At 38.6% G+C, this 17,360-nt stretch overlaps 1 protein-coding gene across 5 annotated transcripts in view; it reads left to right on the plus strand.

Annotated features, from left to right (window-relative positions):
- Positions 1-17,360, plus strand: part of plxnb3 (plexin B3) — a 192,456-nt gene that overhangs the window by 99,569 nt on the left and 75,527 nt on the right. For all 5 annotated transcript variants that reach the window (XR_015497540.1, XM_087264222.1, XM_087264224.1 and 2 more), the window contains exon 3: positions 11,172-11,351. Coding sequence is in view for 4 of the 5 variants with exons in the window: in XM_087264222.1 (XP_087120348.1) it covers positions 11,172-11,351 (180 nt within the window). In the remaining variant the exon portion in view is untranslated. The remainder of the gene's footprint in view (positions 1-11,171; positions 11,352-17,360) is intronic.

Here is a 17,360-nt window from a genome sequence, read left to right on the forward strand (position 1 = left end):
CATGATCTCACAAAAGTACCAATCCTGTACTAAAAATGTACTCTAGGGAAAGTAAAAGCACACGTTTTTAAAACTTCTTAGTAAATTACAATTCAAGAGTTCACACTTAGATACTGTTTGACAACTTGTTAGTAAGTTAGCAGGTTTGGCATGCTGTCCCGGGAGAGAACCCTGAGCTCGGAGATAGTTGAGCCCAGGGCTCCTGCCAGGTCCATAAAGCATGTGAGAGGAGTACGAGGTTAGGTGTTCTCGAGAGCTCCCCTCTGCAAAAAAGGAAAGGAGGAGAAGGGGTGGATGGGGGTTTCTTCAGAAAACGAAGATAAGGGAGTAGATCTTAGCTAGGTTATTTATAGTGAGTTTGGATCGATCCGATTGGCTAGCCAATGAGTGTAGATGAGTGGCCAGCTGCAGTCAATCATATCACGTGCTCCTCTCGAAATTAATTTGTGAAACTTCATTTCCTGAGAAAAACTACGTAAGTACAATGATTTGAGTTTTTCAATTATGTTTAGAAATATGCCAAATTTAAATATTCATTCAATTACATCTAATTTATTAATCAAACTCGTTATTATGTTTCATTGTTTTGAGGGATGTCGAGTGGTTCTCAGTGACATTTGTGATATAAAATAAGCATTAAGGGAAACAGGTTTTGTGAACACTTATGCTGTCTTTTGGTGCTCTAGATTTGCTGGTTTCAAACTGTTGAATTTATATTTTTTGGCGCTAACATGCTTTTACAATGGTATGGACTATTATAGGGGTGGTCAAATGTATATTTAAATCATTTATTATTTAAATTATTAATATTATTTAGGATACAGATCAGAGCAAACTATTTCTTAACTATTAAAGGGCATACATCTTGTTTTGATGTCCTTCAGGAGGGATCAAGCTTTAATTTGGGGGGTCTGACCTAGGGATGCACCGATAACATTATTTTAGAACCGATCCAATCTCAAAACCAAAAATCTGAGTATCGACTGATACAGATCCGATCCCAATACTATGTTTTTTTTGTTTTTTTTTTGCATAATACAGTTTCTATAGTTCTGGTGATAAACTCAACTAATATATCTTCTTTAGTAAAAACAACGCTCCTACAGGACTACTGTATATGACAGATGACACAATCTACCTAAAACATGATGCTTGCTATATACTGTTGGCTACATTCCTTGAGCATTAGTTATGACTTTGATCTGATCTGTTGTGGTCCAGCTTATGTTTCCTTTTCTAATATTAAGATTTTTCTGAGAAATCTGTAACAGGCTACCACTATTGACACTAATCGTTGGTAAAATAACCAGCCTTTTAGCAAAGCCTGATATTTTCCTGCAGGTTTGAAGCAGACTAAACTAAACTTTCTGAGACCAGTTTTACTTAATAAACATTCCCTCGCCAAAAAACGTTGCGAGTGAGACGGAGAAATTGAAAGCATATCTGAAAAATGATCTTTTTTGTCGGAAAAATTATCTTTTTGAAAGGAATTTGGTTTGGTATAATTTGTTGGTTATTTTATTGTATTTTTGTTGGTCAGTTATCTACAAAATAAACAAGAATATTTGAGGTGAAGTTCAAAACAAGGTTCGCTTATCAGCGCACAAACTGACAAACAGACCTGTTAAATAAAATATTAATATATAAAATTACAGTGAAATATTCAGTTTCAGAGCAGCCTATATTAGGCTAAATCATTTTCTGTTAATGACAATCCATATTGCGCCCGTCAGTTTCACTTTTATTAATTTAATCAACTACTTTGACCACAGTGAGCCAGGCTTTACAAACTATTACCATTTACAGTATTCCCCTTGGAAGAATAAGCTTGGTCGGAAGGATGAGAAAACAGAAACTTGTTGTGAGAATAATTTTACAGAGTGGCGCATGTCGCGTCTGCACAGCCGGTGCATGAATGAAGCATCACTGAGACACAGGCGCAGGCCTCCGGTTTACGGACACTTCCAAAACAGCAGCACAAAGGGAAGAAATCAGTACGTTGAGGATCTGTCTAACATAATATTTAGCCTTTTCTAATTCAAAATTTCAGGTAGGCCTACTCTGTGTGTGAAGAGCAGGTAATAATCCTCTCTACTCCTGTGTTGTAAATGCTATCTGCTGGTCTAAACAGACACAGTGCAATATGATTTAGAAACAGCAATGATCTCCATGTTGCAGGTCAAAATTAACCCGTTTAATGTAAAACTAAATGAATTTCTCCACTAATTATTCAAACAAACAGGAACAAATAGTCTTTGGGAAAGTTGTTTGTGTTGTCATGAATGCAACACGCAGTTTGAATTGTGTATAAATGGAGAATGATTTACAGGCGCAGCGGCGGGAAGCTCTGAACTGAGCATGAAATTAAGCACTTGTATATTTATCTGTACCTTACATTAAACTATAGTATGGCTTCAGAACATTTGGGATATAGTAGCCCTACATGACAACTTTCTAGTGCCTTACAATAGGCTGCCTTCCTGGCTTTTGTTGGCTTATAAATTACACAGAATATAGTGCACACCTAGGATCGGGTTTGGATCGGTACCAGCTGGCCAATACCCGATCCAGCAAAAATATGCGGTATGGAACCGATATCCGATCGAAGTATCGGGATCGGTGCATCCCCCCAAACCCCCCTTAATTTTGTCCACTGATTGTAGATGTGCACATTGAAATATTGATGCTGAAATGATATGTTGAGTCAGTCCAAGTGATTCAGCAATGCTGAAAATGTTCAGGTGGTAGTTTCCTAAACCTTTCCAGTCAGTTCTGCTGCAGACTCATTCAAATACCTGCCTATTTAGGCAATGATATAGATGTGTATGCTTTTTTGGCATTTAAGGATCCACTTCTATTGCCAATCTCAGGCAATTCTTCCCACCTAGCTCAGCATGGCTTTAAAAGACTTTCAGCTAGCAGACTGAGGGAGTGGCCCTGTGATTGTTGCCGCTTTTAATGAGGAGTAAATCCGCAGCTAAAGAGCGATAAGTAGGGAAATATAGTTAAGGGAATCCACAAGATATCGGCCTATTAGCCCGGTCGTGTAAGACAGTGTGGCGTGTGGTTTCTTGGCGACAGATCAGGGTCAGCAGGGGCTTTTTTTTTGTGACAGGGGTGTAAGTGTGTGCGAGTGGCAGCTGCCTCAGTGCTGACACAGATTAGCGTCCAGCTGCCTGCGCCAGTGCTAATCCACACGGCATAACGAATGCAGCAGTAGATCCCAGACTTTTGTATGACACAGTGCTGAATCTAAATCTCCATTCTGTGGATTTCAGAGATATTTTCATCTTCAGTTTAAGGATTTAAACATGTACTGTAATGGCATTTTAGCATAACAAAACAAGTAGTTCCCTTTAGGTTTTTTTCTTAAAGGGATAGTTCACCCAAAAATGAAAATTCTGCCATTGTTTACTCTCTTCACTTGTTACAAAACTTTTTCTTTCTTCTGTTGAACACAAAAGAAGATAATTTCAACCTGAAAACCTGTAACCATTGACCAGTGGCAGATTTAGACATGATCAATATGGGATATCACCCAGGATGGCATCTTGCTGGGGGTGGCACAGGGAGACAGTGCAAAAAAAAGTCCCCTAGTAAAAGCATTGAGATATGATTTACTTTATGCAATTGTATTAATTTAGAGTGGTAATCCCAGAAGAAAGACTTTAGGGGCCATTCACGTTTGGCATCTTCTGCATGCACAAGTTTGCTATTCTCGATGTGCAACCGAAACAACGCTGGTGAAAGCAAATTGGAGCATGCGCAAAGAAAACAATTCCCACTCTCCTCACATGCTCCTGTGTGAATTCTGGTTGTTTGCATGCACGCTGATAAAATACACACTGCTTATGCACTGTGAAACCAGAGTAGCAGCCTTTTGTGCAGAAGTGTCGCCACAGCGATTTTGCAAGTCAACAAAATTAAAGTTCGCCCAGGGTGCCATTTAAACTAGAACCGCTACTGCCATTGACTTCAAGAGTATGTTTTTTTCACTATGGAAGTCAATGGTTACAGGTTTTCAGCTTCTTTCAAAATATCTTCTATTGTAAATAGAAGTAAATAATGAGCAAATTCAGATTTCAGGGGGAACTATTCCTTTTAAATTTGAGTGCACATCAATTTTAGTTATGTTGTTGTTTGTATAGGTTGTGGTTCGTATTAACAAATGTTGAAACCACTATGGGAACGGGACATTGGAGATCTGTTGGTTATCTTTTCTGCTGGAGATACTGTTGTCCTAAAAACTAAAAACAGAAATAAAAAATCTTACATGTAAAAAAAAAATATATATATATATATATATATGACAAATGAGTTCTTTAATTTATGCGTTTCTCCCTGTATTAAAGACACTAGTTTGTATTAGAATGAGCTTGGAAATGAAAAGGAGTGGTTTGTTGTGTGTGTGTGTGCAGCCTCTGGGAGGTGGGTAAATCCAGCTTAACTCTGCAGCTGGTTTGAGTTTCGCTGACCCATATCCTCTCTGGGCTCCCCGCCCCAGTGACCAATAAACACAGAAGCCCACTGAACCTCTCACCTCAAAAACACAGTAATGTCGCCTCAACCATGCCACTGTTAGTGTGTTTACTGTTAGTTATATATTGCTATTTGTTGCTATTTGGTTATATATTATATATTGCTCGGGAACATAAAACATAATAATATGCATATATCATTATTAGGCTGGATCATGTCAACAATTTTGTGACTCTTTGATGAAGCTTAAATGCTTCAGTCCTCAATAATGTAAAGGATTTAAGAAAGTAAATAGAGTCAGTTCTTATTTAATTTAGATTTTATGGTATAGTTCATCCAAAAATGCAATTCTGTCATCATTTATCCAGTTGTTCAAAACCTATTTGAGTTTGAACACAAAATAAGATATTTTGAAAAAATGCTCATTGCTGGTATCCATTGACTTCCATTGTACTTATTTTACAACAGTTTAAATCAATGGGTGCCAGCCATGAGCATTCTTCAAAATATCTTCTTTTGTTAAACTCAAACAAGATATTTTGAAAAATGCTTGTTGCTGGCTCCCATTGACTTCCATTGTACTTTTTTTACTTCAGTGTAAATCGATAGGTGCTGATCATGAGCACTCTTCAAAATATCTTATTTTGTTTAATTCAAACAAGACATTTTGAAAAATGCTTGTTGCTGGCACCCATTGGCTTCTATTGCACTTATTTTACTACAATGTAGATTAATGGTACTAGCCATGAGCATTCTTCAAAATATCTTGAACTCAGAATAAGATGTTTTGAAAAATGCATGTTGATGGCATACATTGACTTCTATTGTACTTACTTTATTACAGTGTAAACAGATGGGTGCTGGCCATAAGCATTCTTCAAAATATCTTCTTTTGTTAAACTCAAACCAGATATTTTGAAAAATGCTTGTTGCTGGCTCCCATTGACTTCCATTGTACTTTTTTTACTTCAGTGTAAATCGATAGGTGCTGATCATGAGCACTCTTCAAAATATCTTATTTTGTTTAATTCAAACAAGACATTTTGAAAAATGCTTGTTGCTGGCACCCATTGGCTTCTATTGCACTTATTTTACTACAATGTAGATTAATGGTACTAGCCATGAGCATTCTTCAAAATATCTTGAACTCAGAATAAGATGTTTTGAAAAATGCATGTTGATGGCATACATTGACTTCTATTGTACTTACTTTATTACAGTGTAAACAGATGGGTGCTGGCCATAAGCATTCTTCAAAATATCTTCTTTTGTTAAACTCAAACCAGATATTTTGAAAAATGCTTGTTGCTGGCACCCATTGACTTCCATAGGACTTATTTTACAACAATGTAAATCAATGGGTGCCGACCATGAGCATTCTTCAAAATGTCTCCTTTTATTAAACTTAAACAGATTTTATTGAAAAATGTTTGTTGCTGGCACCCATTGACTTCCATAGTACTTCTTTTACTACAATGTAAATCAATAGGAGCTGGCCCTGAGCATTCTTCAAAACATCTTCTTTTGTTGGACTCAAGCGAGATATATTGAAAAATGCTTGTTTCTGGCACCAATCGATTCCATAGTACTTATTTTACTACAATGTAAGTCAATGGGGGCCGGGCCATGAGCATTCTTCAAACTATCTTCTTTTGTTAAACTCAAACCATTTATTTTGAAAAATGTTTGTTGCTGGCACCCATTGACTTCCATAGTACTTCTTTTACTACAATGTAAATCAATGGGTGCCAGCCATGAGCATTCTTTAAAATATCTTCTTTTGTGTTTAACAGATAAAAGAAAACTTAAAGCAACATGAGGGAGAATAAATGATAAGGTCATTTTATTTTTGGGTGAACTACCCCTTTAAGGTTGTGATGTTCATGTTGTGATTATAGCAGTTATAGCCATTTCAATAATTCATTATAAAGTAATACAGAATGGATGCAATTATCTCCTTTCCAAAGCAGTAGGTGTGTGTGGTGTTCCTGTATTTGACCTCCTTTGACTTCAGTTGCGTGCCACTGTTCCGCTGTCCCGTGCAGCCACTCCCCTTGGTCTGTGAGCTGAGGTATTGTGTCTGTCCGTCCTCTGGCAGCTGCAGTTCTAGAATAGCATTAGGTCAGGGCTCACAGACCCGTGGCTGGCTCCAGCGAGAGTGCATCTAAAAATCAACAGAGATGATGGGTTGCGTTTGACAGACACCATAATAAAGCAGCTGAGCATTTTTAGTATTGATTTAATGCACCCAGCAAGGACAGGATGTTTCTGGGTCCATCCAAATGTTAATTGTTGACTGGAAACTTTTGGTGCTTGCCCAGTTTTTAGAGCTCGTGTTTAACATGCTGCGTGCATTTTTGGATATTAATTGTTCATAATGCGTCGTCTCACAGGGATTTTGACTCAATTTTGAAAGCGTGTGGGCGCACAGCTGTGTGATTAACTTGAATCTCATTATTTCCAAAACATTTAACATTCATTAATTCCTAAACTGTTTATATTTCCTTTGACTGAATTCCAAGTGTAGCCAAATTGCATATATTACAAATGTGTTGCATGACATTGCATGTGAATTACCAATACAAGTCAAATGTTAGTATTAAAGTAAAGTTGTTAAAACTATGAAAACTGCTGTATTTGTGCATCTTCATATTCTAGCTTGGACAGTCTGGAAATTCTTTCATGCAACTCAAAGGGGATGTATTAAGATGTAAAATAAGTCTCTGATTTTCTTAGAGTGTGTATGGGATGTTACAGCTACACAAATAATGCTTTATAACTCTTTGAAACTGTCCCTTTTAGGCTTTAAATTAGGGATGGGCAATGTCGACCAATTTGGCATTGTACGATGTCTAATGTGAAACATCGCGATGGACGATGGCATCGTTGTCATAGGCAGCGGTGAATTAATTATTTATGAATAATTCATTAATTCATAACAAATTAATTATTTGTAGCCTACCGTTTACCTGACACGCATGGTCTTTGTTTTACCCATAACCAAACCATAACAAATTTCAACCTGTCAATCACTTTTCTCCGAAGGATTTTGGCATGAATAGGCAGAGTGATCTGTGTCGACAAACTTACGACTGGTAAAAAAAGGTGCACAGCCAACAGTATCTGAGGTTTTCACTAAAATTATTAAGTACAAGCGTGAAAGCGAAAGATTGAAGCAGTTCACTTATGCTGTAACACGTTTACCTGATAGATTCAAAAGACCGAAGAGTCGTTAGATAGAGACGAGATTAATTAAATATCAAGTTTAACAACTATAATGAGATGCGATCCAGTAGTACGTCCTTGACGTGCACTGCTCACTGGGATTTTGTGCTCTAAGCACCTGCTGACTGCTGGAGTGCAGACGCAATCATGAGCTTTAGTGCATGACAGACTATGTGTTTGTGTGTATGTGTATGTGTGTGTGTGTGTGTGTGTGGTTATGTTATGTGCGTTTTCAGCGTGGACGGAGGGCTTTTCAAAAATGCTAGATGTAACACCAGTGTGGACGTAAATCGTTTTTGTTCTAAAATGGCATTTTAAAACTAGGATGTATGAGGGTAAAAGGGGCAGTGTGTATTATTCGCGTGCGGGTTGCTGCTAAAACGGGGTGCGGGGTGGAGGATCGCAATGCCGGCTCAGCATTGTGATGTCCATGGCATCATCTTATGACCCAACCCTATTTTGATCCTAATGGTGCCATTAATGTGACTGTCGCTTTAAATTCAAATGAGATTGTGCTCTTTTTCAAAAGAGGGCGGAGCATAATATGTGTCAGCCTATTGGCAGATTCAAAAACAAGACTATTGCCCTAATCTAATGAGGGAGAGATCGTCACTTATGGATGGGGCGTTCCTTCTCTGACTCGTGCAAAGAGAGTAGGGCTGCGTCCGAAACCGCCTACTACTCGGTAGATACTGCATTTGAATTTAAACGTACTACTCGGCATTTAGAAAAGTATGTTCTATACAGTATGAATGTGAAAAGTATGAATGGAATTTGGACGTACTACATCCACCATTTTGTCATTGTCATGGGACCTACCTGCGTCAATTGCGTCGCTTTACTCCCATTCATGAATTTGCTCGCGGGGCATCATGGGATAGCACAGCATGCATGGGATGCGCATTCTAGAATCTCGCCGGAAGTAGTAAGTCATCCGGGTACTTCTCGCATACTGATTTTCGAATTCTATGAATTCGGACGTACTACTCGGCTCACATACTGATTTTAGTGTACTTTATAGTATGGAAGTATGCGGTTTCGGACGCAGCCAATGTCAATCAAAGTGTTCTTGCAGACTGCTTTTATGAAGTGTGATTATAAAAAAATTAAATGTATACATTTTTACTATTAGAAGCTGGTAATATTTACACATTGCTGCCACATAACTGCGTTTAAACCCTAATAAAACTATTTTTTTTGCATAATAGCTGCCCTTTAATGAGGTGCATACACTGATGCAGTTTACAATTATCGAAGAAGTAGTGTATGACGGCCACTTGCTAGCAGCTTTTCCATCACTTCACTGTTCATTAAATTAAAATATTATATTAGTTTGCAATTTTTTTTCAAAGTGTTCACAATTTTGAGTGGAAGTGTGCTTTTAATGTGCTGTAATAACACTCACTACTGTCATCATCAATAAAGGTAGGCTGAAATTGAGTCCTCTGTGCACTGAATAAAGTTGTCAGCTGAAGCATATAATCAGTTTATATGTTGGGAATTGAGAATAGCATCTTTTCAGAACTGCTATGTATAAATATTCCAGAACTGAATGGGTTTTCAAGACAGTTACAGTCTGCATTTCTCCACTAATGCAAACAGAGAACCGTACTAAAACTGGACTGAAAGTGTTTTCATGCACCACTGTTAAATCTTAACTTTAACTTGTGAGGTTGCAGCTGGATTTAAATGTGACGAGAGACAGGGAGTAACTGTGGAATTCCCAAATATTCCTGTCAGAACTTTTCAAACTATGTGAAAAGTGATTAGTTCATTTTACATAAAAAAGTGAGTAAACCCATTGCTTCAAAGTGATTAGCTGATTTTAACTTTTAGAAAATGTGAGTAAACTTGTGGCCTTAATATTCTTAAAGTGATAGTTCACCCAAAAAAGAAAATTCTGACACTATTTACTTACCCTTCACTTGTTCAAAACCTATTTTGAGTTTTATTTTACTATTATTTGATTTATATGAGATTAATTCTCTCTTTAGAAGTTACTTTCATCTGTTAAACGCAAAAAAAAGATATTTTACAAAATGCTGGCAGCTGAAACCCATTGACTCAAAATATCTTCTTTTGTGTTTAACAGAAGGAAGAAATTTCCAAATGCAGATTAAATCTTCTCCACATGATGGAAAATTAATGATAAGGTAATTAAATATTTTGGGTGAACTGTCACACTAATTAGACTCACCGGCCACTTTGTTAGGTACGCCTTAATAGTATCTTATGCCTTCAGAGCTGCCTTAATCCTTCATGGCATAGATTTAAAAAGGTACTGGTAATATTTCTCATTTATTTTAGTCCATACTGACATGACAGCATCACGCAGTTGCTGTGGATTTCTCCCGTTCCATCACATCCCAAAGGTGCTCTATTGGAGGACTCCACAGTATTGGTGACTGTGGAGGCCATTTGAGTACAGCAAACTCATTGTCATGTTCAAAAAACCAGTCTGAGATGATTCGGGCTTTGACATGGCGCGTTGTCCTGCTGGAAGTATCCATCAGAAGTTGAGTACACTGTTTTCATAAAGGGATGGACATGGTCAGCAACAATACTCAGGTAGGCTGTGGCAATGGCACAATGCTCAATTAGTACTAATGGGCCCAAAGTGTGACAAGAAAATATGCCACACACCCTTACACAAGCAGCCTGTAGTGTTAATACAAGGCAGGATGGATCCATGCTTATATGTTGTTGATGCCAAATTCTGACTCTACCATCTAAATGTGTTCTTCTGCTGCTGTAGCCCATCCGCCTTTAGGTTGGACGTGTTGTACATTCAGAGAGGCTCTTCTGCATACCTCGGTTGTAACGAGAGGGTGCTCGCTGCAGAGCCATTTGAGGAGAGGTGAGCTCCAGAGAGGGGGAGCATGAGCTGTCGCTCCTCCTCCTGTAAGCTGTTTTAATGCGTACACCAACCCCACCCCTAACCCTACCCCCAGTGACATCACTCGTAGAAGAAGTGCAAAAAAGGTGGAGCTCAAGCTTAAGCTCCCCCTCTCTGGAGCTCACCTCTCCTTAAATGGCTCTGCAGCGAGCACCACTTGGTTGTAACGAGTGCTTATTAGAGTTACTGTCTGGAACCAACAACCACATTCAAAGTCACTTAAATTTTCTTTCTTCCCCATTCTGATGCTTGATTTGAACTGCAGCAGATCGTCTTGACCATGTCTACATGCTTAAATGCATTGAGTTGCTGCCATGTGATTGGCTGATTAGAAATTTGCGTTAACAAGCAGTTGGACAGGTGTACCTAATAAAGTGGCCAGCGAGTGTATGTGCATAACTATAAAAATTTGCTTAATAAATTTATAACTTGTAATCAAGTTACTGTCAAATGAACAATTTCAAGCTACAACAGGTTTACTCACTGTTTTAACTAGCAAAATGAACATGTTTTCTCTCTGTTTTAAAAATAAAGGATGTATTTGTGATGATCTGTTTGTGTTGTCATGCAGGACTCTCTGACCGAGTACCCATGTGGAGGCGAACACACACCCAGCCCAATCGCCAGCGCCATTCCTCTCCATGCCACTCCCGCGTTCACCTGGACTCCTCCCATCACCGCTGTCACCACGGCAACCGAGGTCGGCCACACCATAGTCCTGCTAGGAGACAAAAGCGGAAGGCTGCACAAGGTATGACTCACTGTTACCTATTACCAGCCATGCTATTTTTCATCCCAGATCACACTTTAGTGCAACCAAACCTGCAATTTCTGTGTAAGCAGCACAAATCCTTAACCATTAAACACCCACCATTCGTCACCGAAGCATAATGGGGAAAAGCAGCGTGAAGAACTGAATTTAAAAGTCTGTTTACCATCATTAAAGACTTCTTTATTGAAAAGCAAACACATGGAGTAATCATAATCTGTCATTAAGCGCTAAGTTGCCAGTAATGAGCAAGCCACCCCACGGCAGGGTAATATTGTGTTATTAAAATTGGGTGGTTCAGTTGGAGTTCAGCTTGTGTGGGGTTACATTGTTTATCAGCACACAACGTTTGAGGAAGGTATAATAGCCTGTCCTTGCTCCCGGAGTTGCATTAGCTTATCGTTTTTGGAACAAATACATCACAATTTGGATATTCTTGTATCGTATCTAGTGGTTCAAGGCTACTGGAATTGAGACAGTGACACCTTTCAAAGCCTAAAAACATCATATGTCACAATTTAGCTGCTATTTAAGGCCCATGGACAAGAGAGTGCAGGAAGGTTTGAATCTCTTGTTATCTTTAAGGAGGAGTAGGGTAGAATTAATTCATGAGTCATGCGAGGTGAAAAGAAATACATGATTATCGACTCCTTTTTGCATGGTAGGATTTAAAGGAACAGTACACTCAAAACTCGTCATTCAAAAGAACAAAAAACGAAATTGTGCAGAAACTTTATGCTAATCTTTTCTGTGCGATAAGCTCCCAAAAGCAACGGTGCCTGTATAATGCAAAGATTGAGTCATTTTGCATTGAAGAAAATAAATCCCTCCTGGAAGCTCTGCTATGCCATTGAAGCTCAGATTCAAGGCCCTGATTTATTCAAGTGATGTGCACATGAATGAACTGCTGTGATGGTACTGCTAGCCAAATCAGGCTAAAACAAAGTTCATTTAAAGTTTGCTCAGTTGAAAACTTGCAAACCTTTCTGGAAAAGTTCATATTTGCTGGTAAACACCTCACATTCACAATGTTTACTTGGACAGCAGTAATTAAATTATTTGCCTTAATCTAATTAAGAGAATCGTTTCGTTTTCCATTTTGTTTCCGTTTTCCTTTCCTTTACTTTTGTCATTCAAAACATCACAATAGAATTGTAATAAGAGAATGTAATGAGAGAGTAATGTAAGAGAACAATAAGATTAAGCTGTTTACATGAGTTGCTTTTTGAATGTTTTTTTCATGGTCCCGTTTTACATGTTATAGCACATAATTCGATTAACATCATTGCGTTACCGCGATATCCGCATTTCCTCTGGAGTTTCATGTAATTTCGGGTTTCATTATTAATTTGTCAACTTTAACTATAGTTTGGCACTTTCACTTTCATTCGGACATGCCCCATGTGTGTGTGTGTGTGTGTGTGTGTACGTGTTTTTGTGACATATCAGGACACAAATCTGTAGTATGACATGGGTATGACACAGGTATGACGAAAAGGAGGTTAAATATGAGGACATTGGTAAAGTCTTCATTTCTCAAAATGCTTATAAATCCCACAAGATGAGTTTAATCAGAGAGTAAGGCTGCACACAGTCTCCTGTGATGATTGGGTTTAGGGGTGAGGTGGGGCGAGGGCAATACAATATACAGTTTGGACAGTATAAAATGAATGGAAACCTATGTAATGTCCCCACTTTTCACAAAAACAAACGTTTGTGTTTGTGTGTGTGTGTGTGTGTGTGTGTGTGTGTGTGTATGTGTGCGTGTACTATCCTGTCGCAAATCGCGCCGAAAAGTCCTACATGACGGTAATAGTTCAATAGTTCCTAGGGTGGCAGAATAGATTAGGGGCGTGATTGTCCTTTGCCTAGAGCGGCAGTTCAGCTGGCTCCGGCCCTGTTAATTAGAGAATTGTCTTAATCGAATTATTGGTGTCCATATAAACGTATGTTGGTTTGAGGTGTGCTTTTGGGCTCTGCTTTCTATGATTTAAAAATACCTTTCAATTAATTTCATCTTTTCAGTTTGTTAAGGTTAGACGTCTACGAATAAACTGATTTCTAATCTGAAAGGCTTCTTTATTTTTTGTTATCATTTTTTAAACTCATTCACTATCCATTGGCTTAGGCCCCGTTTACACTAATGCGTTTTAGTTTTAAAACAGTTTTTTAAAATGAAAATGATCCTTGTCAATATTTGCATTTCACCTAGCATTTCTGAACAGCTCCATCCACACTACACCGCTCAAAATGCACACTCTGACATGCGCTGCAGCATATGCAGAGATCTGAGCTCCGGGCAGTCAGCGGTTGCTTTAAGCACACGCACACCTCCCCAGGTGAGATCAGCGCACGTTGGACTGTTCATCAAGGATATCCAGCTGAATTTCATCTCACTATACTTGTTAGATGTGATATTTAACTCATCAGGTCTCTATCTAACAACTCTTCCGTCTTTTGAGTCTATCATTTTTTTTCAGGTAACGTGTTTTGGCTGAGCACAAAGATAAGTTAATGTATTAATTTATGTAACCACCGCGTACACTGATTCTGCTCATTTGACTGAATGACTTGTCTTTATTTCCTATATCGTATAAACTTATTGTACGTTACACTTTTATAATGGCTATTATTGAATATTAAAACTGATATTCAGCAAAAGAGAGGGTATGTTTCATATTCTTCAATGAAAATGAAAGGAGGCAGTTATGTTATAGGCTCCGCTTTGTTATAAATATACATACAGTGAAGATGACGGTTATATAAATATGTAGGTACACAATGCCTTAGCATTTTTGGTGCCTGTTAAGTTAATATCAAAATGAAAATAGGCAGTTGCTTATATTATTTTTCTTATTGTTAAGATAGCCAGGGTGATGTGAATGACATTATAAAGTACACTGTTGCCCTTGAAGATTTACCCGAGTTCTCGCCTTCTCGGGAGTTTGTTTTCCACATCATACTTGCGACGTCTGAACTTATAAAGAAAGGATGCAAGATTGAACTTTGTGCACTTAATATTGAGAAAAACCCCAATCACATCTCCATTTTCCCCCATCCACACTGACACGGAGCAGCATTAAAATGAAAACAACCTCCTCAACGTTTCTAAAACAGTCCGTTTTCGGGGCTCAAAAACTCCGGGGTAGTGTGGACGAAAGCGTAACCGTAGCAAAACTCAAGCGTTATGATTTTCTTTTAGTTGGAAACCGCTAGCCATTTCCATCTATAGTAGGATAATAGGAAAGAAAAACAGCCAATGGCTACTGGTTTCTTTAAAAGTAACTTCTTTTGTGTTCAACAGACAAACTCAGACCGATTTGGTGCAAGTGGAAGATGAATAAATGTTGACCGATTGTGTTTCTTGGCTTTCTTTTCTTCCCTTTTTGGGTAACTCTCCCTTTAAGATGATGGAATAAAGTGCAATACAATTGAATGGATCTGTTTTGGATGACCTGTTTCTTTAAAGTCAATCAACAAAATTTATTCAGCTCCAGAAACATCCTCAGTTTTCTGCTAATCTGTTTTGGGGCCACAATCTCTCATGATCTATCGGTTTTGTCCGCTTTTTATTTGGGAATTTCTGGTATTCATGTGTGGCTGGCCCAGTCTGGCCTGGAAGTGTGATGTGGTGGTGTGTGTTAGTGTGTATGTCTCTGTGTGTACTGTATGCGACTGTGTGTGAATGTGTGTGTCTGCTTGTATTTGTCTCTGTGTGTGTGTGTGTGTTTGTCTGTAAGCGTGTGTCTGTGTGTCTTTGTGTCTGTGTGTCTGTGTGTGTGCGTGTGTGTGCACATATGTCTGTCTGCCTGTTTGTCTGTCTGTCGGTCGGTCTGTATGTGACTGTGCGTATATCTGACTGTGTTTGTGTGTACGTATGTGTGTGACTGTGTGATTGTCTGACTGTAACTGTGTGTGATGTATGTGTGTGTGTGTTTGTTTGTTCTCTCATCAGCATGAGAGGACTTGTTCTGAATGCGTATTGTAAGTGCCGTGGGGAGAAGCGTTCTCAGGGGATTGGGTCACATGCGGCGCGCTCTGGGTCGGCTGATAGGGGTGGCTGCAGCCGCGCTTGGAGTTTTTCATCCCTCAATCCCCTCCGGTGCTGGATGAAATATTAATGGCCAAACTCTGAAACAGCAGCTTGTTTACCGCCCAAATTTTTCCTCAGGCTGAACTTATCACAGACAGCCCACGGTATCACTTCTCCTGCATGCGAGATGCTGGAAAACACACCGGCCTGCTGAGAATGCAACTCGCCTGAGCTTTCTGTGCCTCTTTTTTTAATGCAAGTTTATGCATACGCTTTGATTAGCAATTTAAGCTTTTGTTCATACTTCCGAATGAACCACAGCACTTAATTCACCCTGCAGTGTTTGTGCTACACTCTAGGCATGAGATGATAACCGATTTACAATGGTTTGTAATGTAAAGGCATGGGTAGAAGGTTCTGACTGTTTGATAACCTTGGACAAAAATATCATAGTTTCACAGTATCACGGTATTGTGATTGCTGCTCTAAAATAAGTTATTTTTAAATGTTTGACTAAAAACATCCCTTTAAACACAATATATTTTATTTTTTAAAGCTTTAAAAATATTTTGAAACAGTAAAAACGTCAGACTACTTTAAATAATGAATAATGCATCATTGACTTCTGCTGTCTTCATTAGTTTCAAAAACAGATTTCTTAACAATTTAAGACGGCATCTTTTGATATCAGCGACGCAGTGGGTAGCACGTTCGCCCTACAGCAAGAAGGTCGCTGGTTCGATCCTCGGCTCAGTTGACGTTTCTGTGTGGAGTTTGCATGTTCTCCCTGCATTCGCGTGTGTTTCCTCTGGGTACTCCGGTTTCCCCCACAGTCCAAAGACATGCGGTACAGGTGAATTGGGTAGGGTAAATTGTCCGTAGTGTATGAGTGTGTGTGTGTATGTGTGGATGTTTCCCAGAGATGGGTTGCGGCTGGAAGGGCATCCGCTGCGTAAAAACTTGCTGGATAAGTTGGCGGTTCATTCCGCTGTGGCGACCCCAGATTAATAAAGGGACAAGAAAATAAATGAATGAATGAATCTTTGGATATCTTTCTCTGCTGGAGGTACTGTTGTACTGAAAAAAAATAAAATAAAGAAATCTTACTCATACCTTAGGAACAATATTACTGAAAATTTTGGTGGTTTTAAAACAATAGCTGCATCCCAAATGGCACACTATGCACTCTTGCACTATGTACTTGTGCACTTACACACTCAACAGCATAGTATATGTATGTAGTGTCAACCCAAATGGAACACTAAAGGTTTTTTAATATGTTGAAATTCAAACTGTTTTCCTGGTGACGTTTGCCGGTTGCCAAATTAGTTAAATAAATGACCAAAGTACCAAATAATACCTGACATGAGTATAACTGCATTCACCACTGGGAGGTGCTATAATCACTCTCTGAGAATTTTGCTTTCACAAATCCAAAATAAATCTAGTTATGCAAGATGTGCACCTGAAAGCTCCGCCCCTTCCACTTCATGAGCAGCGGCGGTCGTTAAGTGCGTGAAGTGTCCATCATTCCACACTTCATTTTACCATCTGAAGGAGTGCACCATCCATTAAAGTGCACTTATTATTTTCAGAGTTTTCAGTTTGATTGTACTACTTACACTATTTATACTACAAAATGGCGTAAAATAGTGCATAAGTATGGGATTTGTGATGCACCTTTTGACTTTTTTTAAACCGCGGTATACCTTAAGAACTGTTATCGTCCCATGCCTAGAGTGATAGTAAGTGCTTTTTTTTTTTTTAAGTGTTGTTTACGACTATTTTATTTAGTTTTTTAGGGAAACAGTATCTCCATTAGAAAAAGACCATCCAAATTAAAAGCTATTGGTCAGCCTACAATTCAGGAAACCTTTGAAAAACAAAATCGCTTTCACATTGATTGTGCTGAATGTACGTTTTTAAGTCTTCTAAAGCATAAAAATACCATAATATGT

Source organism: Danio rerio, chromosome 8 (assembly GCF_052040795.2).
Source record: "Danio rerio strain M-AB ecotype USA chromosome 8, GRCz13ab, whole genome shotgun sequence".
Lineage (NCBI taxonomy): Eukaryota > Metazoa > Chordata > Actinopteri > Cypriniformes > Danionidae > Danio > Danio rerio.